Consider the following 25,400-nt stretch of genomic DNA (forward strand, 5'->3'; position numbering starts at 1 on the left):
ACCGGACACATTTTTGAAACTACTAACCCAAAAGATGATTGTGGCCAAGTTTGGATTAATTTGGCCTAGTAGTTTCAGAGGAGATGATTTTTGTAAAATATTACTAAGATTTACGAAAAATGGTTAAAAATTGACTATAAAGGGCAATAACTCCTAAAGGGGTCAACTGACCATTTCAGTCATGTTGACTTATTTGTAAATCTTACTTTGCTGAACATTATTGCTGTTTACTGTTTATCTCTATCTATAATAATATTCAAGATAATGACCAAAAACAGCAAAATTTCCTTAAAATTACTAATTCAGGGGCAGCAACCCAACAACGGGTTATCCGATTCATCTGAAAATTTCAGGGCAGATAGATCTTCACCTGTTTAACATTGTAACCCATGTCAGATTTGCTCTAAATGCTTTGGTTTTTGAGGTATAAGCCAAAAACTGCATTTTACCCCTATGTTCTATTTTTAGCCATGGCGGCCATCTTGGATGGTTGGCCGGGTCACCGGACACATTTTTTAAACTAGATACCCCAATGATGATTGTGGCCAAGTTTGGTTTAATTTGGCCCAGTAGTTTCAGAGGAGAAGATTTTTGTAAAAGTTAACGACGACGACGACGGACGACGGACGACGGACGACGGACGACGCCGGACGCCAAGTGATGAGAAAAGCTCACTTGGCCTTTTAGGCCAGGTGAGCTAAAAATACATAGAAGCATATATATACCTTAACTCATAACTGCAATCCTTAAGTATTATTACAACAGTAGCCATGGTAACAAATATCACCAACTCCCAATCAAAAGATATATAATATAGTTTTATGTTAAAAATTATATATAAATAAGTTTGATAATGTTAATTTTTCTAATGGGAATATAACTGCATGCTTTGCTTTGTCTCACTCTCAGTCCTGTCTTTGCTCCTTGAGAAGACTCAACAAATCTAAATATATACACTGTGGCATTTTGGGGGAGTAGTGGAGGTTGGGTAGTTTTTGTTTGAAACTTTCATAGATCCTTATGAGGAAAATTGAGAGGTTTAGCTATAAAACTAGGTTTAATCAACCATTTTCTACATAAGAAAATGTCTGTACCAAGTCGGTAATATATGACAGTTTTTATCTATTCGTTTGATATATTTAAGGTTTTGATTTTGCCATTTGCTTAGGGATTTTCCATTAAGAAGTTTCCTCAGTGTTCCGTATATTTGTTATTAGTTCACCTGACCTCATCACTTGGGAGTCCGTCGTCCGGCGTCCGTAAACTTTTACAAAAATCTTCTCCTCTGAAACTACTTGGTCAAATTTAACCAAACTTGGCCACAATCATCCTTGGGGTATTTAGTTTTAAAAATGTGTCCTATGACCTGGCCATCAAACCAAGATGGCCACCATGGCTAAAAATAGAACACAGGGGTAAAATGCAGTTTTTGGCTTATACCTCAAAAACCAAAGCATTTAGAGCAAATCTGACATGATAAAATGGATTATCAGGTCAAGATCTATCTGCCCTAAAATTTTCAGATGAATCAGACAACCCGTTGTTGGGTTGCTGCCCCTGAATTGGTAATTTTAAGGAAATTTTGCTGTTTTTAGTTACCATCTTGAATATTATTATAGATAGAGATAAACTGTAAACAGCAATAATGTTCATCAAAGTAAGATTTACAAATAAGTGAACATGACTGAAATGGTCAGTTGACCCCTGTAGGAGTTATTGGCCTTTATAGTAAATATTTAACCATTTTTCGTAAATCTTAGTAATCTTTTACAAAAATCTTCTCCTCTGAAACTACTGGGCCAAATCTACCCAAACTTGGCAACGATCATCTTTGGGGTATCTAGATAAAAAAAATGTGTCTGGTGACCCGGCCATCTAACCAAGATGGCCGCCACGGTTAAAAATAGAACATAGGGGTAAAATTCGGTTTTTGGCTTATAACTCAAAAACCAAAGCATTTAGGGCAAATCTGACGGAGATGAATTGTATATCAGGTGAAGATCTATTAGCCCTTACATTTTCAGATTGATCGGACAACTGGTTGTTGGGTTGCTGCACCAGAATTGGTAATTTTAAGGAAATTTTGCAGTTTTTGGTTATTATCTTGAATACTTTTATAGATAGAGATAAACTGTGAACAGCAATAATGTTCAGCAAAGTAAGATTTACAAATAAGTCAACATGACTGAAATGGTCAGTTGACCCCTTTAGGAGTTATTGCCCTTTATAGTAAATTTTTAACCATTTTTCGTAAATCTTTCAGTAATCTTTTACAAAAATCTTCTCCTCTAAACTACTGGGCCAAATTTACCCGAACTTGGCAACAATTATCTTTGGGGTATCTAGTTTAAAAAATGTGTCCGGTGACCCGGCCATCCAACCAAGATGGCTGCCACGGCTAAAAATAGAACATAGGGATAAAATACAGTTTTTGGCTTATAACTCAAAAACCAAAGCATTTAGAGCAATAATTTTGTTTTGATAATTTTGCCGTTAATAGCATAATCATTTTACCCGGTAGCACAATTCTAACTTAGCAGATGTATCTATTCATCTTTCTCGGAGATCCTGAATTCCAATTGCGGAATAGTACTACAACAAAGGAGTTATTAATGATATACTAATAGCTATTTATTAAGAGGATTCCATTATACTGGACTTCTAATATCAACGATTACCATATTATTTTTAAGTCCCCACCGACTTAATATTTGTTCAATCTGTCTGTCCGTCTATCCGCCCGTCCAGCACACTTCAGATTCAGTTTAGAAATGCTTTGACCAAATGATTCTATTTTTGGTTTGTAAGCTTATTATTATGTTACAGGTCAAGTTTGTTAAATATGCTTGTGGGATAACATCTCAAACTTGTGTGTGCTCTAAAAAATTAAGAATTTTCTTACAAGGGCCATTAATCTTGCCTTAGGTTTGCCCGGCTATTGCAATCCAATGAAGTTCATCATCTGTTAACTTTTAAAAATTGATTATCAGATTATGAACTCGAAATTAATTCCGACAAAACGCAATTATCTTTTCACGGATCAAATTGTATGAAACATTTGAAAAAAATAATATACCCACCTTTTTCCCAACTCTCCAACCCCAATGTTACATAATATATTACATTTATTAAACTGTCTGAAAAAACATCAGACAAGACTGAGAGTGAAGCTAAGAATAAAGTCATATTCCAATTTGAAAATAAACACCCTCAATTTGTGTATTTTTTTTTTTACATTTCCTGCAGTTTTTAGATGGATGTTGCTACGGATAATCTTTGTTCCCATGGTAACAATTGAAGGCAACAACACTTGACGAGAGTAATTTAAAGTTTGCGTTAGCTTTTATGTATTTTTTTATCGGTTATGAAACAATTCAGGACATTTAAGATCTTAAACTGCTATATTCTGCAAATAATAACTCCGTTTCCAAGGAAAAAATTGGTTGCTATGGTGATCAAACTGAAAAAGGTCCCAAGAATTTTTCTATTTAATTTGGTAAAGTAGTATCCAAACTTCATAACTACAGTGCTAACTATGCTGTACACATTAGCAGTTTTCTTAAAAACACCCGAGAAAATTTGATAATTTCGCAAAAATCCCAAATTCAGAAAAGTTGAAAATATACATTTTTTGCCAAAATTTTTCAAAAAATTTACAAATTTGATTTACATGCAATCTTAACTAAAATGAAGTTTAAACCAAGTTGTATCAACATTACATATGAAACTTGATAAAATATACTTGATTCTATTAAATATCAGGCTCTGAATTGTAGTGATTAAGGTGATTTTTGAAAGATTTTACCACGCTTAACAACCCAAAAATAGAGTCTCCGTTACCATGGCAACTACTCATATTTTCCCACTCAAACTTTTTTTTGGAGCAGTATTCAAGGAATGCTTCTACCAGGCAATCTATAGAAAAATTCTGAAACCCTTATATATCGCACTCTGCCTGGTTCTTACAAAGAGCTGTAAAAGTGTTGGCCTTTCTCTTCATTAAAGGGACCAACCAGATCGTTCGCAATTTTTCGCCATGATTTCTTTGGACACTCGACTGGTTGCATTTCTGCTGCTGATGTTTTTGTTTTCTTATTTGTCTGCTGACATTCCATGAATCTTTTGATATAATACCTGGCATCCAGCCTCATTTCTTCTTAGTAGTACCTTTCCGATATATAATAGAAAGTTTTTTTTTCTATCCGAAGATGGCATCCATTGTGATCCATTGTCGTCATGGGATAGTTTAAGAATTGTGTTCTTCTAATCAGATATCATAACTAGCTTGATCTCTGTCTTTTTCTTGTTGCCACCATTGTAATATAATTTTCCTTCAATGATGCTGAATTTTTCTACTCTACCTCTGATTCTTCTTTTTTTATTTTCTCCTATATCTGAAAGATAAAAATTACCATCGCAAGTTCTAATAATAACTACTGATAAATATAGTTTATCCAATGAAAATAATATTATGACGAGTAGAATTTTATACTGCACGAGCTTGCGAGTGCAATATATGTTCTACGAGGGACAATATTCCCCAATATTCATGCACTAACCCTTTTATTGTATAGCAATATAATATTTGAAAGTAAACAATTGGTTTAAACTAAGATTTTGACGTTGATGACGTCATGAATTTTGAAGATTTATTGGAATTTATTGCACGCTAACTTTTGGTTACTTTCTGTGGGAAATATTATATCGCAATGCAATAATACTGGTTATTATTGCATAGCAATATAATAAATCTTTAAAATTCATGACGTCATCAACGACAAAGTCTTAGTTTAAACCAGTTTTTACTTTCAAATATTATATTGCTATACAATAAAAGGGTCATTGCATGAATATTTGGGAATATTGTTCCTTGTATAGAACATATATTGCACTTGCAAGCTCGTGCAATATAAAATTTTACTCGGGACAATAGTCCCCAATATTCATGCAATAACACTATATTATATTTTATCAAATGGAAATAATAAAATGGACACCAGCAATAAAATTATGTTAAATGTTTTTTTGGTGACCTGAACACGTGCCCCCTGTGCCGTTGAAGTGTCATCTGTTTGTTATTTGTTTATGTTTATGTTTAATAAAGTAAAATAACAAATATTGTAAACAATTTTGAGACCTAAGTGTTTGAAAATTACGGGTGAAATTTTGGAAAGAAATTTGACGGAAACTTGAAAATTACGGCTTGCAAATAGCTAAAACGAAATGTTTGATAAAGAAGGAACGAGGTTCTTCAAGTCCCGGGAAGCTCTTAAGAACTTTGAGGAAGTTTATGTGCAGAAATATCGTCTTTGGCGATTGGGAATAATTTCCAGAAACATGCTGGCGTAATGACATTAATTGCCAAAACAGTATATCATACAACGGTGAAACTACACATAATTTATTCTCTTTAGTTTGTTTCGGGAGAATATAGATAAACAATTTAAACCATATGATTGTTATGTAAAACAGAGCTTTTTGAAACGTTGTTGCTGATTATAACACATAGTCGATATCATGAATGATATTATGCGATGTATTCCATAAAAAATAACCATGGCTTCATAAATTTTATGTTTTCAATATTGTATAAATAGTCTGATCGTTAAACCTCAGGCTTGGAACAGTGTACACGTTCCTTGTTCTAACCATAATAAAATAAGTTCCTACAGCTTCAGTTCGTCATATGGAATAAAACTCTTTGCAAACTTGAAAGCCACACCCACTAATAAGATATATATACAATGTCTTAACTCTGACTGTTGCATTTTGAACAAACAAGTGAAAAGTCCAGCGCAATGTAGAACAAAACAGTTTCAACACTCATATATCATGATCATGATCTTGACCTGCATGGATATGCATTTAACTTGCAACTGGACGATTAAACAAAACGGTTATTGGTGACTCGTCTGCATGAAAAACTTTAACCTCAGACAAAACATGAAATAAACTGTTCAGGAAAAACGAAGTCCATCTAGTAGTAAAATACGGAAAAATGAAAATAAATAATGATACTGTATGTTGGACATTAAGAAGCTTCTGTCCCAATTTCCCGTAATTCTATAATGTTTGACAACGATTTTGATGTTAAACAAAACTTTAACCACAGATTGAACCTAAATGCTGACGTAGTCGGCGTAAATACTGACGACGGAATTTAGAATCGCTAAGTATCACTGTCGCGAAACTTGTCAAAAAGAAGGATATATGTAAAAAGATCCAAGTTGGCCGTTATTTCACTCATAAAACTTAAAGACCTCCTTGCTTTCGACAAGACGACAATATTTTTTTTGTCTTAAGCTGGGGTCACACATTCACGATTTTTACTGCCGTCCTTGACAGGACCATTCCCGATTAAAATTTGTCAAAAGTCTGATCAAGATCCTGTAAATCGTGGATGGAAATTCGATTTGTATCTTTCGCCAGGTAAAATTCGACCGAGTCTGTCACGACTGCGTCCCGATTCTACCGAATGTAATCCGACAGAGATCAGATAGTGACAAGACAGTGAACCGACGCTGACGGAAGTTATCCGTTCGAAAACTGTCGGCATAATCGGGATGATCAGGTACTGTCGGAACGTAATCCTATCACGGTCCGCTCTATCGTATTGCAAACGGCTTTGTCTGGTCTCAGTCGTATTGTATTCTGTTATTGTCGGGACTTCTCCAGATCATTCCCGTTCCACAGGACACCGTCCCGAATACACAGAACATTGTTAGGAATTCGATCCGATACAGCAGAATCTGTCACGACATAGGCACGATTGTAATCCGACTAGACAAAATCGGCTGAGTTCCCCCGAATGTTACGGGACGCACCTAACTGTCGGGGTGCTTTGCCGAACTATTCGGACTCTTCCCGACCAGTAGGAATCTGTTACGAACTAAAACGACTGCGTTCAGACAATAATAGGACATTCCAGATAATTGAGGATACTAATCCGACTTCTTTCACTTTTCGTGTCGTATCGCTGTCTGATCTCAAACGGGAGCAATAATCGGCAATGTGTGAACCCCGCATTAGGGGGGGGGGGGGGGGGGGTGGGGTCTTTTTTCTATAGTAATTGTAATATAACAATATTTATTAACGTGAATTTTCTTAAACAAAAATAAATAAACGACAGAACTGTTCATTAAAAGTATGTAATCAAATGCCAAACTATATATATATAAATATGTGTGTGAAAATCTACTTTTTGAAGATACAACAAAAATTTGAAGTATCTTATTCTGTTAAAGATCTTATTAAACCTCATTGAAATTAATTAGGTATTCACAATATGTCAAAATAAAATTCTGAATGACCCAGATCCCCCTCCTTTCAATAGTTGTCAATATCTGATGCATTTGAAAGAAGCACAATACACTTTATGTAAATTTAATACACGCATGCAATTTGGGCTAGGATTTTGAACATATATTTTAATGGTACCTAACGATGATTATTAAGGGTATAATAATTGTGTCTAACTGTCGCCTGGTGAGATTAATAGTTTAAGGTAAAACTTTATGATACTATATGGCCTAGGTGTTGATCGACTTTTATTTGTATGACCTAAGATCAGTGCCTAAGATATGGTAATGAAATAGCACCCGTACCTTCTTCAATATACATGCTAAGTGAACATCACAGCATGAATCTGTCATTTTTTGCGTGAAGGTAACACTCAAAGTCAGGTGACATATCAAACCGTTCCATTTGTAATTAAGATTAATTAACATAACGGTCAAAATAGTCAGTGTAATCTTAAGCTTTAGAAGAATGTAACCAACTTTGTATTTATAACGATATAAACTAGTATTTGGTTTTAAAATATACTTAGATTTTCATTGTAATGTAGCTATATTATTAAAATTGCGTAGCGGCACACTTAGATTAAATGTTGAAGTAGGTCGTGATCTTAATACTAAAAGAAAAAATAGATTTTGTATGTGTTGCAATATGAATGTTTTGGATGACGAATATCATTTTGTTTTATCATGTCCAACGTATATATAAGTAGTATATATTGTGTGGCAGCAGCAAATATTTTTGCCACGTTGACAAAAATTTTGCCCCCGTCAGCAAAAATTGCATAATATATTTGTTGGATAATATCAAAATATTGATTTTTAATTTGTAAAATATAAAAGAATGTTTTTATTTTTTTTTTTCACTGCATTAAACAATTTTAATGCATTACCAATCAATTTAACATTGTTGATATGCTGGATATGGAAGTAGTAAAAGTAAATTGAACATTTAAAAAAAATTTTCATTTCATTAAACAATTTAACGCATTACCAATCATTTAAATTGTTGATATGCTGGATATGGAAGTAGTAAAAGGAACATTTAAAACAATTTGAGAGCTTTAATTTGATAAAAGTTTAATTGGTAAATATAATAATTAACCCTAACCCTAACCCTAACCCTAACCCTAACCCTAACCCAAACAAAAATATCATACATTATAAATTATTATTATTATTAATAAAACATGGATGAGATAGAATCATGTGAAAATATAGCCAGACTTGATAACATATTCGATATAATATATGCAAAGTCAGTTTTTGACATTCTGAAGAAGGAAAATCAAGTGGAACACATAAGTGGAGGAAATGCATGGGATTTTTTTTATCAAGTAGAAACAGATAAAGTGTACACCGATTTTGTTAATTTAGTCAGACAATCAAATATTCCAGATAATGTGAGAGTCTACTATCAACTTACATTTTTACAATCAACAGATTGGAAAAATACTATATTGAAAACACCGCACAGAGCATCTCGCATAATAGATAAAGTTGAAAAAATGATAGATTTGGAACCTATTTTTAACAATGGAAAATGATGATTTAGATGAAAAACTTAGGAATGTATATTACAATACAGCAAATGGGGGAGCATACCTAAGTGCTGAAAAAATTTATCAAACGTTGAAGACATCAAGAGATGGAAATGTACCAAGCGTATACAAGATCAGGAAATGGATGGAAAAAATAGACGACTACAATTTACAAAAACCTGTAAAACGTAGAATTAAAAGAGTGAAAATAATTGTATCGGAACCGTATGAGCAATACGATGCTGACCTTATGGATGTATCCAACATACAGAAATATAACAATAAGACACGTTTCCTGTTGGTTGTTATCGATATTTTCACACGGTTTTTATGGATTTATCCATTAAAAAACAAGTTTGGGAAGACAGTAGCTGATGCATTTGAAAAAATCTTCAAACATGGTAAAATCCCTTTGAAGGTTTCCACAGATGCGGGAACTGAATTCAAAAACAAAGATTTGAAACGTGTGTTTAAAAAATATGACATTTACCATCATGTCTATTTAAATTCCGACAGTAGTAAAGCGTCAATAGCAGAGAGGGTCAATTTGACATTTCGGAGGATGATGTTCCGATATTTTACAAAGCATAGAACTTGTAGTATATATAAAACGTTGAAAGTGCTATTGATATCACAATTGTCATGGCTGATGATCATTTCTGCGAGGATTTATTGCGTCTTTATCCTGACAGTAACCCTCAATATCAACAGCAGTTGCGAGAGTTAAATGATCGATTGAGTGTTGATAATGACAACAGATCAAATCTTACGGTTAAGGTCTATTCATGTTATTATTGTAAACTTCTGTTTGATCACCCTTCCAAACTGAAGAGACACCAGAGAAACAGTTGTACATTTCCATGTCGACAATGTGATAGACATTTTGATTCAGCGGAAAATTTGTTTAAACATAGCAACATCGATCATACAACTTATCAGACTGGTTCAGGAAACACTGATTCAAATTCACATACTACAATCAAACATAAAAGTGTGGATAAGTCTGCAAAAAAAACTGTTTAAGTTAATATCTATCTCTGTATTTACTACTTTTTAATTTGTAGAATATATCCTCATCGCAATTTATGAAAGGCTTCAAGAAATTATAAATTATTTTTTTCCACCACGTGAAAATAACAGACGAGTAGCCCCAGCACAACAACAACCACCAAGAATATTGAGAAGATCAAACAGGATATCTATTCGGCCACAGAGACTAACCTATGATTAATTTTCTAAACTTTTAAATTTTATGAAATTTTTTAAATTTTTTTTCTAAATTTTATATTTTTTTTATTTTTTTTTTTCTAAATTTTATAATCTTTTTTCTAAATTTTATAAACTTATTTATACACTGTTATCTAAATTTTAATAATCACTGATGAGGATGTATTCTACAAATCTACTTATATTATGAAAAATTATATCACCAAAACTTTTCAATTTTCTTTCATTTGATTTATTTGGATTAGTTACACTTTATTTTAATTAAAGAAAAGATTTTGATTATACTCGCATTTCTCTACTCTCATTTTATTATATTGTAAATAGTAGTATACATGTAGTTTGTTTTTATAAATTCACCTTAGTTTATATGTTTCATGCTCATTCAAACCATAAATTTCATTATAAATCTATTCTTTTCATTAAATAATCTACTTTCTCTGGTATTAAAGTTCATTATTAATCTATTCCTTTCATTAAATTATTCTTTTTAGTTTTCCATTTACATATGTTTAGTTTTGTAATAGAAATAAATTAAATTAAAAAACAAATATGATTGGTATTATTGTATATATGTAAATAATATATATATGTATATAATGTTTGGAGAACTTTTTGTTTTTATGTTTACTTTATCATCATTTTCATCTTTGGAATTTTTTCATATGAGAATTTACAGCATCCAAATTTAATTACAACATATTATCGCATATTTTATCATATTGTGTTTGCTTAAACTTTTTTTCTTTTGTTTTTATTACTTTTTATAGTGCTATATGATTAAGTTAAACCTAGAGATAAATATATAAAAATTCTTGATTTGTAACCGCTGTCATGGTGCTTTCTATAACATGTTTTATGTGAAAAAAAATGGTGCATTACAAATGATGTAAGTTTTTTATAACCAAATTTCATTTGATAGTTCTCTTGTTTATATTATTTACAATTGTTATATAAATAGTGCAGAAAACTTGATTTGTTTTGAAACTTACTATGTTGTTTCATGGAATAAAGTATTTGTATTTGATATGTGTTAATAAATTAGACTTTTCTTAAACTTTTCCCACTGCATTGCTACCCCAATCAATGTGGATGATTACCAGTTGACACCATTTGTATATCATCTAGAAATTTGCAAACAAAAACTTTGCTTAATTAATTTTTATCTACTTTAAATTTATTAATTATAAAAGAAATATGGTTTAATTGCTGATGAGACAACTCTTCAAAGAGGTCAAACCACAAGCTTCAATCTCAAATCTTGTCAAGAAAATGAAATATTTACACAGGAAAAAAGAAGCTAGCTGAAAAAAAAGTCATGAACAAAACAAGATTCACCATTTACAATGATCCAAAGAAAAGAAAAGAGCATATCTAGAAATTTGCAAAACAAAAACTTTGCTTAAAACATTTTTATCAACTATTAATTATAAAAGATGGTAATCCACAAGCTTCAATCTCAAATCTTATCAAATGAAATATTTACACATGGGAAAAATTAGCTAGCTGCAAAAAAGTCATGAGCAAAACAATTAACTACGATCCAAAGAAAAGAAAAGAAAAAAGTAGCATGTAGGGGGAAAAATAGAGAGAGAGAGAAAAAGGAGATATGATCCACCATTGAAAATATGATCCAAAGAAAAGATGATCCAAAGAAAAGAAAAAAGTCGCTTATGTTCTAACGAAGGAAAAAATAGAGAGAGAGAAAAAGGAGATAGGATTCACCATTGAAACTATGATCCAAAGAAAAGAAAAAAGGTGTTTTAACGATGAAAAAAATTAGAGCGAGAGAGAGAGAGAAAAAAAAAGGAGATAGTAATGAGATGTAAAAATAATCGTCAAAATCCAACTCGATTTACCATTGAAAATATGATCCAAAGAAAAGAAAAGAAAATAGGTTTTGTTTTAATGAAGGAAAAATTATATATAGAGAGAAAAAATAGTAATGAGATGTAAAAAATAACCATCAAAATCCGGTTCGAACAAATCTATAATATATAATTGATCTTAAATAAAAACAATCAAAATTTATTGAGTAATGATCACTTTTCAAATTTGAAAGGTGATAAACACTTTATATTTAAACTGATGAACTAAGATTTAATGTAAACAGAAGGTGTATTATCCAAATACTGCCGCAATATTGGAGATCAATCTGACATGAAAAATCGCGATCGGGACAGATCTACACTGAAATTACATATGAATTAATAAAATGGTGTAACATGGATAATGGAAGGTTGGCGAGCCTTTAGGAGTAAATAAGTGTTGGAAACTATTATTCATAATTTAATGAAACGGAAGCTTTATTCCTTTATTAACGCGGTACACTCAATTCTATCATAAAGCGATAAAAATGATGAACCAGGTTGAGTACATGAGGGGATTTGGTGGAGAAGTAGAGCGGGCTGAGTTGAATTTTGGAAGAAAGAAGAACATTGCGGTTACACCGTACAAGGGATATGTTTATATCCACATAGGCAGTTTAACAAGTAGCAGAAGCATAACTCTTGGGACTGATGAGTTTAAAGAGCTATGCAATCTGAAGCCAGTTCTTTTAAAAGCTGAGGCAGAAATAAAAAAACAGGTTAGTGATTTCTAATATTTAGCAGTAAATATTTACATGAACATATAGCTAAATTATTATCGTTCAGCAGCAAATAGTTGAGCGTGATATATATTTTATTCTCTAAGAAATAGGAGCGATCTACAAAATTATTTTAAAGTAAGATATTGCGAGTGTTTAATAAAAGCACCAGCTGCAGATGTTTCACCTTATATGTTTTTTCGTAAATTTCACTACTGCTAGTAAGTACACATAATTTTCAAAGTTATTGAAAGCGAGTAAAAACTATATGATAAACGTTCTAATTATCCTTCAACAGCAAATAATTGAACATAAATATATACTTTATAGGTTTAATATACAACAAACGTTTTAGTTAAAAGTAAGTTATTGATAGAGAGTATTTACAAGCGGCTTGCGTTCAGCTGCAGATATTTCACTTGTTTCTGGGTTGATTTCACCACTGTTAGTATTAATTTTCAAAGTTATTGATAGCAAGTAAAAAATGTTTTGATAAACGTTCAGTTGCAGATATTTCAACATTTTTGTTTCTAGGTAAATTTCTCAACCGCTAATAAATACGAATTTCTTTCCCACAGCAAACGTTGATTTATATGATTTCTTACACGTTCAATTGTTTTTATTATATATTAATTTTTTTAGCTGCAAAAACCTAGCAGGAAAAAGAAGGTTATAGTTGTTGAAGAGGAAGAAGAAGAAGAAGAAGAAGAAGAAGAAGAAGAAGAAGAAGAAGAAGTAGAAGAAGAAGAAGTAAAAAAAGTTACTTTGAAAAGAAAGGTAAAACAACTTTTGTTTTTTTTTTTCTATGTAAATCAAAATAAGTAGTTATAATTTTCAAGTTTATGAATTTAAAGTAATTATCCAATTAAATGTACCATAAAAAGAAAAAAAAAAAAAAAAAAAAAAAAAAAAATTGAAAACATTGAAATAACTTTAAAATTTTAAGATGATTTTCTATATTATGATATTCTTATTTTAGAGAAAGGTGATTGCTATCAGCGATAGCGATGAGGAGGCGGGAGTGTCAGAGTCGGACGTCAGAAAGGTGATTGTTGCAGCAGAATCTGGCCCGTTCAAGGGGCTAAAGAAGAAAAAGAAAACAGCTGGAGCTGGATTCATACTTTCTGAAGCAGTTGAAGATGGCGAGTGAAGATAACACCAGTAAGTGATCAAATTTTTATTCTGTTTCTAATATGTTCTTATATACAATAGTTAGGATAGAAATCATTTATAACTTAGCAACATTTTTCCAATCAAAGATTGATTTATCAATATGTGAAATACTCGCTTTAAGATAAAACCATTGCCTTTGATTTAAAGCGATCTCATTTCTAAGAGGATCATTTCTCAATAATACAAACAGTTCACTATTCAATATACATGTATTTACAAAAATATCTTCAGATAAAGCAAAAGTGTCCATTTTATTACAAAATAAATCGTTTCCGCTACTGTTTCGTTTAACATCATCAGATATGAATGGAGGATCATTTTCACTGTTTAATGGCCCATTTATTAATATAACTGCTAGAGTTATCGAACAGAATAACAATCCGACAATTTTCATCTTTGCACCAAGCCAGTGCAGTTGTGGAAACTGGTCACTGATTTCAGCTGTATCCATATTGATAAAATTGTAATCATGCTCATCTGTCATTTTAAGTGAATATTCTTCCACATTTGCACTACTCAATTCATCCTTTTCATTTATTTTAGAAATCTCCATTATGAAATCCAATTTCTTAATACAGGTGTCGCACTTTGTTCATTTGTTTTCATGCATGTATCTGTAGATTTATGATGTGAAAACTATTTTACTAGAGTTTATGTATCTTATTTATTTCTTTTAGCCAATCAGAACAGAAAAAGGACAATGGGAGAAGAAGTAGAAAAAAAGACACTGAGTGAAAAACGAAAGCGGTCAGCTCCACCTTCATTAAGAACTTTATCTGTTGCATGTATTTATAATAAATTAACAACAAAATGTGATATTCAAATGAGAGATTTTTTTTGTAAAATTCCCTCACCAATTTTAATTATTTTTATGGATTATGCAGACTTTCAATTTGTTTTAAATCCTGGATTTGCCGAATTAGATGTGTTTAATGCTGCCGAGGAAATTTTTGATCAAAGATATCAATTAAATAAAATGATAAGGGAATGCAGCCATTTCACATCTGAAGAGATATTCATTCATTTAAAGAACGTCCCAGGGTCTGTTTTAAATTCACTCGGACTTTCGTTCAATAGGGAGAACTTTTCCGATATTTTAAGGAAAATATTAAACATGCGATTTTCACGTGTTTAATTTACCAAAGAATATGTCTCATATATTTTAATCTAAAATTTAAGAAATTTATTTGTAATATTTTCATCGTGTTTGAAGGTCTTTTTCCCCATTGCACAATGTATTTCACTGGTGCGTTTGAAGGTGTAATTCCCCATTTTCATAATTGTGTTTAATTTACCAAAGAATATGTCTCTTATATTTTAATCTAAAATTTATTTGTAATATTTTCATCGTGTTTGAAGGTGTTATTCCCCATTGTCCAATGTATTTCACTGGTGTGTTTGAAGGTGTTATTCCCCATTTGAAGGTGTTATTCCCCATTGACATAATGTTTGAAGGTGTTATTCCCCATTGTTCTAATGTTTGAAGGTGCTATTCCCCATTGTTCTAATGTTCGAAGGTGTTATTTCACATTGTCCTATGTTTGAAGGTGTTATTCCCCATTGTCCTATTGCCTTAATGTTTGAAGGTGTTATTCCCCATTGTCCTATTGTCATTATGTTTGAAGTTTGTTTGAAGGTCCATTTGGGTTTTAAAGTTATGTATTTTCATTGGGGTTTTTAAGTTAAAGTCGCCATTTTACCATGCTACTCCCCATTGCCCTATGTATTTCACTTCCCCAGGTTGATAGCAAACGGATAAAACTTAAATATGTTGATATATTTTATTATAAAATCATATATTTATTTACATGAAATAAAATATTATATAATTATTGTACAGTGTGTTTTCTTTTTCTTGAATTTATTACGGATATGGATTTTTTTTTCAATTTACAATTGTATTAATGTTTTTCTTTTAATTTTCTATGAAAATATGCTAGCGAATGCACATTATCATCCAGCAAGTGTCTCTTGTCATCATATGGTGATAGTCCACTTTTCACAACCTTCACCATGTGAATCTGATGGTTGAAACTTCTCAAAGTGTACATATGCGAGAGTAGTGGAGAACAATTGAACAAGGTGTTTTTATATTGTTCGAATCTAACATTTCGGGTTTTAATACCCTTTGCTACTACAGTTTCCTTGTCGTCTGCGGTGATAAAACTATACATTTTTGCTCTTAGTCCGATATATTCCACCATTTGAATGGACTTGCATTCATCTTTGAATAAACCAATAATCGATTTCCTGTCTTTGGTGTAAAGAGGGTGATCAGCTGGATAATTTGAAAAGTCATATAGCTCACTGTTTAACGACATGTCTCTATATATGTCATCAGTTCTCACATGCATAATGAAACTGTCAGTATCTGTGTAACATAATGTTACATTCTCCTTGTATAGTTTTTTCATGTGGTTGTAGTAGTAATCAACCATGTGCGCCTTTGACAGATCGAGAATCATTTGTCCTAGGTAAATTGGTTTGTTGAAGAAAATTTTTGTTTTGGTTTGTAGCACGCCGCACAAGTGGTCGTTGAATATCTTAAAGCTTTTAAATGATGATTTTGCAGTAAGTTTTTGAAACTTATCCCACCTATGACAGAGAGAGAAGTTGATATGTTTCCGCAACGATTCCATTGATTTACCGAAAATAGCATTGTTGCCATTTTTAAAAAGTTTTTGCTCGAAATTGCTAGTAGCCTTTTTCCTCATTTCGGTATTGAAGTCAATATACTGTTTCAACCATGGACGCTGTTCAAATGAAACTATATTGTGAATCTTCTTCAAAACCAAACCTAGTTTGAGGTATAACTTTAGATTCACATAGTGCAAGATGTAATGCTTTTTATCTTTCAAAGTAGCTAGCAATTTGGTGCTCGGTTGGTATTCTTTCCCATCATCATTTGCTTGCTCATACAGATGACGTGAATGAGGTGAAAGCATTTCATTTGTTATCACTCCTTTTTCAACTGCAAGAGGAAAATCATTGTGAAGATCGTGTAAGTTATCTGGGTAATCCAAATCGCATTCAATGACATATCCGATGTCAGCGTTATTGGATACATTTAAGACATTGAAATCGTTTATTTCCTCTTCTGACAACCACTGGAATTTCCCCACAGCCAATGGCATGCTCATGCTTAAACCGTATAAATTGTTCGCATCTACATACATCAAGTATGAAGTTGGTAAAGCTGGATCATAATTGCTCAAGTAGGGATTGTTTGCTTTTGCATGTCTGCAGCTCACCATTGTTAAACCTCCTCGTATACTCTGCTCAAAGAAGAGCCACATTGTAGGATCTGTCAATAGCTCAAGTCTCACACCAGTCATTTTCAATGCAGATTGCCAGGAAAGCCCTGGAAGAGTGTAATAATTTGCAGGGTCGAGGGAATAGTTCGTTATCCACTTCTTCCTGAAAGTTTCAAATACATCAGCTAATAATAGAACGTCAGTTTTTAGATAAAGATCGTGATATTCGCCTATATTCTTAATATTCATTTGATTCCATACCCGTTGCGCATGTTCATACTCGGTTTGACTAATTGTTTTCTCTGATAAATTGCTGTAGAATTTGTCTATAGAGGGTAATTCAGTTTCATTGAACCTTGCTGCATTGTCAATGTATTCGTAAGGATATGTTCCTTTTTTCAACAAAAGAGCAATCCGCTTATCATCATCAAATTCTTTTGTAAAATGTTTAAATGTTTCTTTCGGATTCTCCTTAGACATTGACGATACCAATTCCTCTAGTGAACAATTCAAAAACTGGTATGAATCGATAAAGCGCAGATTGGATAGGTTGAAACTGATGTACTTTTCTGCATTCGTGGCTATGCAGCCAATTTCTTCACTCTTGAAAATACCTATCGAGGAACAGATTAAATGTGCATCAAACTGTTTCAGGTTATGAAATATAACTGGCACGAATGTGTGTTCTTTAAAATTAAGATTGCAATCTCTGCATGAAGCGCCACGAAATTTACCTGAAACATGTGCATGGTCTCGAACGCGGATAGTGGAATCTGTAAATTCTTCCATGCAAATGTGGCAATGTGTACTTGATTGAAAATCTTCCTCATCTTCAACAGTCATGCACAAGGGTTCAGGATTGTTCAAAATAGCCTTTATACGTTTATTTTCGTCAAGAAGACTATGAAGGAAGTGTTCACTAACATTTTCACCTCTATATATTTTAGGTGGTTGAGTGTATCTGTCATCGATGCAAACAACTTGATAACCGTACCCGCATGGTATCAACTTTGTTAATTTCGTTGTGCTGGTTCGATTATCTTCTGGCTCTTCAGTAACCATAGGTTCGCAAAATGTTTCCATGTCAGCATAAATAACAAATGATGTTTGTAACTGTTTGGCGTGATCTTGAAATGTTAGTATATCGTCTACCCCCTTGGTGGGATATGTCACATGTTGAGCTTCAAATTTTGAGCAGTATTTTATATGTTTCTCTAAAGTATGTTCACTGGTGAAACCTGATAAACAGAATCTGCAATACTTATGACTGCGTCCCAAGCATTTTGTTCGATATAAAAGTCTATTGAGATCTGTAATCAAACACCAGTGACTTTTATTCCCACTTTTCAAATACAATAAGTCAACTTCATGATGAGCTTCTCTTAGACCTGTTACATGGAGGGGGAAAAATTCACCCTCTTCAAATCCTAACACCATTACTGAAATGTTATTCTGCCTTTCAAATTTACTCACAAATGATGGTGCAACGGGCAATTGTATACCTTCCATGTTCAATTCATGTTCATATGGGATGTAGTGATGCACTTTAGAAGGGTCACCTGAACACGTAGGATGTATGGATGCTATAATAGCATATACAAAACATTTTTCATCTAAGTTTCTTATGTTGAGTAACGCTCTGGTTGCAGCAAGAGTTCTTGGTAGGGGTATATACGATCCACCGCCTAAAGGTTTATATTTAGCTGTATTAATCTCAATGTGTTTAATATGATCTAATGACCAACCGCTCCCATTTCGTATATACTCATCAAAACTTTTGAATATTTTTTGATATGTCACATTAATATCATGTTCATCATCTATATTTGCTCTATCAACTAGATTCGATGTCTTCGAGATAAAATGTGCATTATTCTTTAAATCATTACCACCTTCACCTCCATTCGGCTTGATCATTTGCACAAGACAATTCATATACCACTTAATATGACCGAGTTCATCACACATCTCTTGTAAATGAGTTTTTACCTCATGCTTAATTCCAGATAAAAATGCTAGAAGATCATACTTTTCCCCATTATCCTCATTCGGATAAATGAAACGAGCTCGTGCTATTCCCAAGAGAGCAGACTTATCCACACTTTTATGTTTGATTGTAGTATGTGAATTTGAATCAGTGTTTCCTGAACCAGTCTGATAAGTTGTATGATCGATGTTGCTATGTTTAAACAAATTTTCCGCTGAATCAAAATGTCTATCACATTGTCGACATGGAAATGTACAACTGTTTCTCTGGTGTCTCTTCAGTTTGGAAGGGTGATCAAACAGAAGTTTACAATAATAACATGAATAGACCTTAACCGTAAGATTTGATCTGTTGTCATTATCAACACTCAATCGATCATTTAACTCTCGCAACTGCTGTTGATATTGAGGGTTACTGTCAGGATAAAGACGCAATAAATCCTCGCAGAAATGATCATCAGCCATGACAATTGTGATATCAATAGCACTTTCAACGTTTTATATATACTACGCGATCGTGGACTAGAACTAATAGGCGAACATATGTTATCTAAATATTTATTTTATTAATTAAATTTAAAGGTACACAGTGTAAATATACAAATAGACAATATATTATATACATATATAAATATAGACAAATTTAAAGAAAAATACAAGTGATTGATTGAAGTCTCCAATAGTTTTAAATAATCCACTTCTTCATTACAAATGAAATGATAACCATTTACTCTTTAATCTTTTGCGATTTTGCGATTTTTCCACATTTCTTAAGAATTTTTCAGGAGACATCTTGATAGCTTTACCCTCTGCTGCACCATCATATTCATCAACATCCATCCTATTTTCCTCTTGATTGTCTGATTTTGATCGATCTACAGTTTCTTTTAAATTTTTCAATTCTGTTTTTTGCAAAACCTGACCACTACCATGTTGTTTGGTTACATCTTCTTCTAGGTTTATTTCTGTTTTTATACTGTCACTATCTTTACCATCATATTCCTTTTCTTTTTCTTTCACATTAACAATTTCACATTGGTTGGACATATTCATCAATCTTTCATATTTCTCCTTGGGTAATAGTATTAACTCCCGAGTCATAGTATTTGAAAAAAGATGATATCAATGTTGGAATAATAACAATTATCTTCAGTAAACGTTTTCTCCTCAACTGAGGTGTTATATTATTAACTACCACAGCACGAATGAACTTTGCAAAAGTTGAAAGATTCCTTTTAACCCTCTCAGACAATGGTATGACGCTTTTTAGACAGTTGAATACTATTTCTACTAATAGTTGTAATTGTCTGTGGTCCGTGCTTTTTATGATTTGAGCAGATTGTTCAGGTGTAGTGTTCGCCAATAATTTAAGGAAGCTTCTACTTGATTCTTTTAAAATCATTTTGGTTGATAAACAATCGTGTCCTCCCCCGGAAAAGGATTTGCGCGCAACTGATATTCAGGGTTTGAACCTGGTGCTATATCCACTATCAAGCAATTGTATGGTCTGCTAATTGCACGTTGGTAAACGTCCATGAAAAAGCGAACTTGACCTGGAAACATTTGTCGAGCTAAAGATTGTATTTGCAGTGAATCTCTACCATTTTTGAAAAGAAAAAAGACGTGAGAATTCAAACTGATTGATCGCATAACCTTCCCCTTCTGATATAAATTTTGTAGTATAAAAATAATTGATGTTAAGGTGTGATGACTTAAAACGCAATAAATCTTCTGCATCAGTTTACAGTCCACTACTTCATCCATTTTATCATCAATGATCCATAATGTGTGTATATCCTTATCAACAAGAAAATCACTTTCATCAGGCAGTTCCAGTTGAAATGAAATGTTGGAGACAGTTTTTTTCAATTCATCGAAGACATCTTGCCATATGCTGTAACAGTAGTATATCTTCTGAGGTGGTATTGTAAACATTTCCTGAGCGTTCTCTAATAATCTTTTAATGTATGTAGTTTTTCCTGAACCCGTTGGACCGACACATATTGAAGTCATGGGTGTTTGAAATTTCACCAAACTCATGATGATCACCTCTTGCTCGAATGATGATTGTTACCATGTGTCTCATCATTTTAAACACTTTTTCATATGCAGTGTGAATAGGTTTTACCAATCACATTGAAAACAAAGATGTCGTTTGCTTGATGATTATCACTGAAAAAATCGTGAATGTTAGTTAGATCATACTCTCTACATAAGAGTGATAAGATGAAAATGCAATATTGACCGCATACTGATGAATTCTCACTCTGTAATCGTTTTTGATTTATTTCCAGAGATATCGCATTGTGTTCAAAGAATTTTAAGAAGTGACGTGAATAATAATCGGGAGAGTGTGCGAAGCTGTCGAAAAATATCCCTCTTCGTTCCTCATTTATGAAAAAGGCGATCCAGTGTGCACCATTCTCAAAATGATTTTCAGTGTTACAAATAAATCCCATGGGTCGATTTCTCACTATCTTAGGTATCTGATCTGCTGCAAATATACCAACAATTTTATCCTTCATTAGTTCATCACAATTAATCATACACTCCAATTGCATAGTGTTCATTCTTGAATTATGATGTCTCGAGTTTGAGTTATTTCAAAATATCCACTAAATTCACTATAAATGATTATAGTTGTTGGTTCAGTGAGGGGAGAATCAAATGTGCATTCCAAATTGACACGTTCATTCCTTTTCAATGTTAAATAATCTAAACCTTCAAAAATTGGTTCCAGTTGAAAGGCATACAAGGCATATCCTTCAGAAAAACTGTCTCTGTTTAATCCATTACCACAGTCTTGCAGAGTTTTCCCAGCAACCTCAAATAGATTGCGAAATGCAACAATGGATGATTCTCCACTTGACGAGTCAAATTTTACTCTGACAGGATTCCCGGAAACTGGCACTCCCTCAACTTTAAGATTTATTTCACTTAGGTGGCAATGTTTGAATGTCCACGGACATAGTGAGTAGTCACCTGCTATGTTTTGACTCCCCGTAAAGGCTATCAATACCTTATTGGGTCTATTATTCTGGAATATGTTGTTGAAGTTAAAACTTATTTGACCAGCTGGAAGTGAAATTGTGCGAACATCATTTTGCACAATGGGATATTTAGCGTTTACTGTCCTGAGTATAGAATCGTGGCCATATACAATGCCGGGGTGAACGTGGATCTTTGCTATTGATAGATACATATCTTCAATCTCAAGGTAATAATCAGCATCTTCATCAACCGACATTAGATAAAATTCTGGTCTCGATCTGTAGAATTTCACAGTAACTCCTACTTGATTTAATATGTAACGATTCATTGAAAACAGGGGATGGAAAATGTTTCCTTCAAGATCAACAGTTTTACCATTTTTTATGTATGCTGTTCTTCTGTAGAGCCCAAGATTTGATCCTGTGTTACAATCTGCATCATCCAATGTTCCTTGATGATCGTCTATCCATAATTGACTTGAGAGCTGCGATTCTTTAGCTTCTTTCCCATATTTCAATAAAGTTTGCATATAAGCTTTGTAAGGGTAAAATCCTGTTGAAGATGTGACAATTTTATTTTGAATTAAAACATCTATTTGATTAAATAATGCATGCAAAACATAGTTCACAGGCCCGCAATTAACGTCACTGCTATCTGCTATGGTTCCATCTCCTCTTTTAAGTCTTAGACGTACATGCATTGTTGATTTACTTAAGTCTAGATACTCTGTTCCACCAGATATGTGAAACTCTATTGGCGATGTCTTTGTAAAAGTTGCAGCTGGTCGAATATGTTCATATGTGATTCTTGTGACTGCAGTTTGATGACCTGGTAGATTGAATAAAGACAACTGACTTGGTTGCAGCTCATGAAATGTTTCAGGATTTATTTTAGCCATTTTGAATTTTACTGGAAAATATCCTTTTCAATTAGCTGATTCTTTAATCTTTTTTTCACACTCTGTACACTTCCTTTCTTACTGTTTGTTTTATTTTTCCTTCCTCCTTTCTTTGTCTTTTTCGTTTTCTTCTGCTCCCCTCTATGGCTTTTTCTATTACTGTTTTGTAACTTCCCACGTTTGCGTTTTATCTTTTTCACAGCTCGACTAATTTCCGACTTAGCATTTTCCACCTGCTGCTGTGCATGTGTTACAAGTTTAATGGGTGATTGCGCATGTGGTTTACTTTGTGGTAATGTGATTGGTTCCATGAAGCTAGCTGCTGAATTAGTGAGGGAACCACCACTCTGGATAGTTCTTCTGTATGAATTATTAAGATATGAATTGTGATGTTTGTCATTCGCTAGATTTTCATAGTACATTATCCATGTCCTAGGGTCTAGCACATATTGAGAATTGTTCAATTCCATGATTATCATGCAAAGTATGGATACGACCTGAAGTGCAGTGTAATCGACACTGGATTTTTTAAAAATGATGCATGACTCCCTTGCATGTCAGTAATAAAGAATTCAATGTCTCTTATTTCACTTTTCACCACTGGAATGTATGCAAGTTGATCAAAGTGGTAGTATTCAGTTTGAGAGCAGCAACATATTCGCTTCAATAAGGGTTGTTTGTTACCATCGACTATTACATCACCGCATATGTTTGCATATATATATAGATCATTATTTGATGATAATTTAATATCAACTAATGCGACTTTCCATTTTGATTTCATCACTATTGGCGTCTGAAGATATGTACGGAATTTGTGTGGTCTGTTATGTGGGTAAATGTCTAAATTTTTGTTACTGTTAATGACCATGTAAAAGCTCATTTTAAAAGTCAACAATATCTCTCTCAGGAATCCACTGACAAAAACGTTTATCCCAATCCTGGAATTTTACATAACCCTCACGTTGACCATTCCGCCTTCGCCATTTAAGCACTTTCTCAACAAACCACAATGCGTCAGCCTCCTTTTTCACACGCTGCAACTCTGTATAATTGAAATTGCCTACAACTTCCTTGTCCAAAAAATCTTGTACTTTATAAAAGATTTTCCCATGTATTAGAAATCGTCTATATATTTTAAATATTTCGGAGGTCCACTGTTGCTGATAAGCTCTTTGAAACGGTTTCTTCAAATGGCTCAGTCTTACCATGTCATTGATTTTAAAATGAAACTGTTTCCCTCTTTTACGTTGTACTTTTAATGTTTCTTTCTTTTCTCTGATTCGTTTTTCTTTGGGTGGAGTTTTAATATACATATATGCCCACAAATCATATTTGTTTTTCTCATTCACATCTTTTGGAGCTGTATTATTTAAACTTCTATGTGGCGTTGCATTATAACTTGCTACCAAATTTTGTAGAACATTGAGATAGCTATAAGTTCTATGCTTTGTAAAATATCGGAACATCATCCTCCGAAATGTCAAATTGACCCTCTCTGCTATTGACGCTTTACTACTGTCGGAATTTAAATAGACATGATGGTAAATGTCATATTTTTTAAACACACGTTTCAAATCTTTGTTTTTGAATTCAGTTCCCGCATCTGTGGAAACCTTCAAAGGGATTTTACCATGTTTGAAGATTTTTTCAAATGCATCAGCTACTGTCTTCCCAAACTTGTTTTTTAATGGATAAATCCATAAAAACCGTGTGAAAATATCGATAACAACCAACAGGAAACGTGTCTTATTGTTATATTTCTGTATGTTGGATACATCCATAAGGTCAGCATCGTATTGCTCATACGGTTCCGATACAATTATTTTCACTCTTTTAATTCTACGTTTTACAGGTTTTTGTAAATTGTAGTCGTCTATTTTTTCCATCCATTTCCTGATCTTGTATACGCTTGGTACATTTCCATCTCTTGATGTCTTCAACGTTTGATAAATTTTTTCAGCACTTAGGTATGCTCCCCCATTTGCTGTATTGTAATATACATTCCTAAGTTTTTCATCTAAATCATCATTTTCCATTGTTAAAAATAGGTTCCAAATCTATCATTTTTTCAACTTTATCTATTATGCGAGATGCTCTGTGCGGTGTTTTCAATATAGTATTTTTCCAATCTGTTGATTGTAAAAATGTAAGTTGATAGTAGACTCTCACATTATCTGGAATATTTGATTGTCTGACTAAATTAACAAAATCGGTGTACACTTTATCTGTTTCTACTTGATAAAAAAAATCCCATGCATTTCCTCCACTTATGTGTTCCACTTGATTTTCCTTCTTCAGAATGTCAAAAACTGACTTTGCATATATTATATCGAATATGTTATCAAGTCTGGCTATATTTTCACATGATTCTATCTCATCCATGTTTTATTAATAATAATAATAATTTATAATGTATGATATTTTTGTTTGGGTTAGGGTTAGGGTTAG

General features: G+C 32.8%; 4 protein-coding genes across 4 annotated transcripts; 1 reads left to right on the plus strand and 3 right to left on the minus strand.

Annotated features, from left to right (window-relative positions):
- The first annotated feature begins 9,850 nt into the window (after positions 1 to 9,850).
- LOC139527636 (ABC transporter F family member 4-like) lies at positions 9,851 to 14,644 on the plus strand. Its single transcript, XM_071323174.1, has 4 exons — positions 9,851 to 12,647; positions 13,290 to 13,424; positions 13,627 to 13,808; positions 14,498 to 14,644. Exons 1-3 carry the CDS (start codon positions 12,417 to 12,419, stop codon positions 13,795 to 13,797), a joined length of 537 nt encoding a protein of 178 aa, XP_071179275.1. The 5' UTR covers positions 9,851 to 12,416; the 3' UTR covers positions 13,798 to 13,808; positions 14,498 to 14,644.
- Positions 14,645 to 15,721: 1,077 nt separating this feature from the next.
- LOC139526389 (uncharacterized) lies at positions 15,722 to 19,525 on the minus strand. Its single transcript, XM_071321530.1, has one exon. It carries the CDS (start codon positions 19,523 to 19,525, stop codon positions 15,722 to 15,724), a length of 3,804 nt encoding a protein of 1,267 aa, XP_071177631.1.
- A 2,101-nt stretch (positions 19,526 to 21,626) lies between these two features.
- Positions 21,627 to 22,949, minus strand: LOC139526390 (uncharacterized protein F54H12.2-like). Its single transcript, XM_071321532.1, has one exon. The coding sequence runs from the start codon at positions 22,947 to 22,949 to the stop codon at positions 21,627 to 21,629; it is 1,323 nt and encodes a 440-aa protein (XP_071177633.1).
- An 884-nt stretch (positions 22,950 to 23,833) lies between these two features.
- LOC139526391 (uncharacterized) lies at positions 23,834 to 24,988 on the minus strand. Its single transcript, XM_071321533.1, has one exon. The coding sequence runs from the start codon at positions 24,986 to 24,988 to the stop codon at positions 23,834 to 23,836; it is 1,155 nt and encodes a 384-aa protein (XP_071177634.1).
- Positions 24,989 to 25,400: the final 412 nt, after the last annotated feature.

The sequence above is a fragment of the Mytilus edulis genome, chromosome 6, assembly GCF_963676685.1.
Source record: "Mytilus edulis chromosome 6, xbMytEdul2.2, whole genome shotgun sequence".
NCBI classification, from domain to species: domain Eukaryota; kingdom Metazoa; phylum Mollusca; class Bivalvia; order Mytilida; family Mytilidae; genus Mytilus; species Mytilus edulis.

Bases quoted from the DNA above. Each gene is read 5' to 3' on its own strand.
- LOC139527636 (XM_071323174.1), top strand. From the start codon at position 12,417: ATGATGAACCAGGTTGAGTACATGAGGGGATTTGGTGGAGAAGTAGAG. The intron at 12,648-13,289 runs GTTAGTGATTTC...TAATTTTTTTAG, and splicing joins AGGCAGAAATAAAAAAACAG to CTGCAAAAACCTAGCAGGAA. The intron at 13,425-13,626 runs GTAAAACAACTT...TTCTTATTTTAG, and splicing joins AAGTTACTTTGAAAAGAAAG to AGAAAGGTGATTGCTATCAG.
- LOC139526390 (XM_071321532.1), bottom strand. From the start codon at position 22,949: ATGGCTAAAATAAATCCTGAAACATTTCATGAGCTGCAACCAAGTCAG.
- LOC139526391 (XM_071321533.1), bottom strand. From the start codon at position 24,988: ATGGAAAATGATGATTTAGATGAAAAACTTAGGAATGTATATTACAAT.
- LOC139526389 (XM_071321530.1), bottom strand. From the start codon at position 19,525: ATGGCTGATGATCATTTCTGCGAGGATTTATTGCGTCTTTATCCTGAC.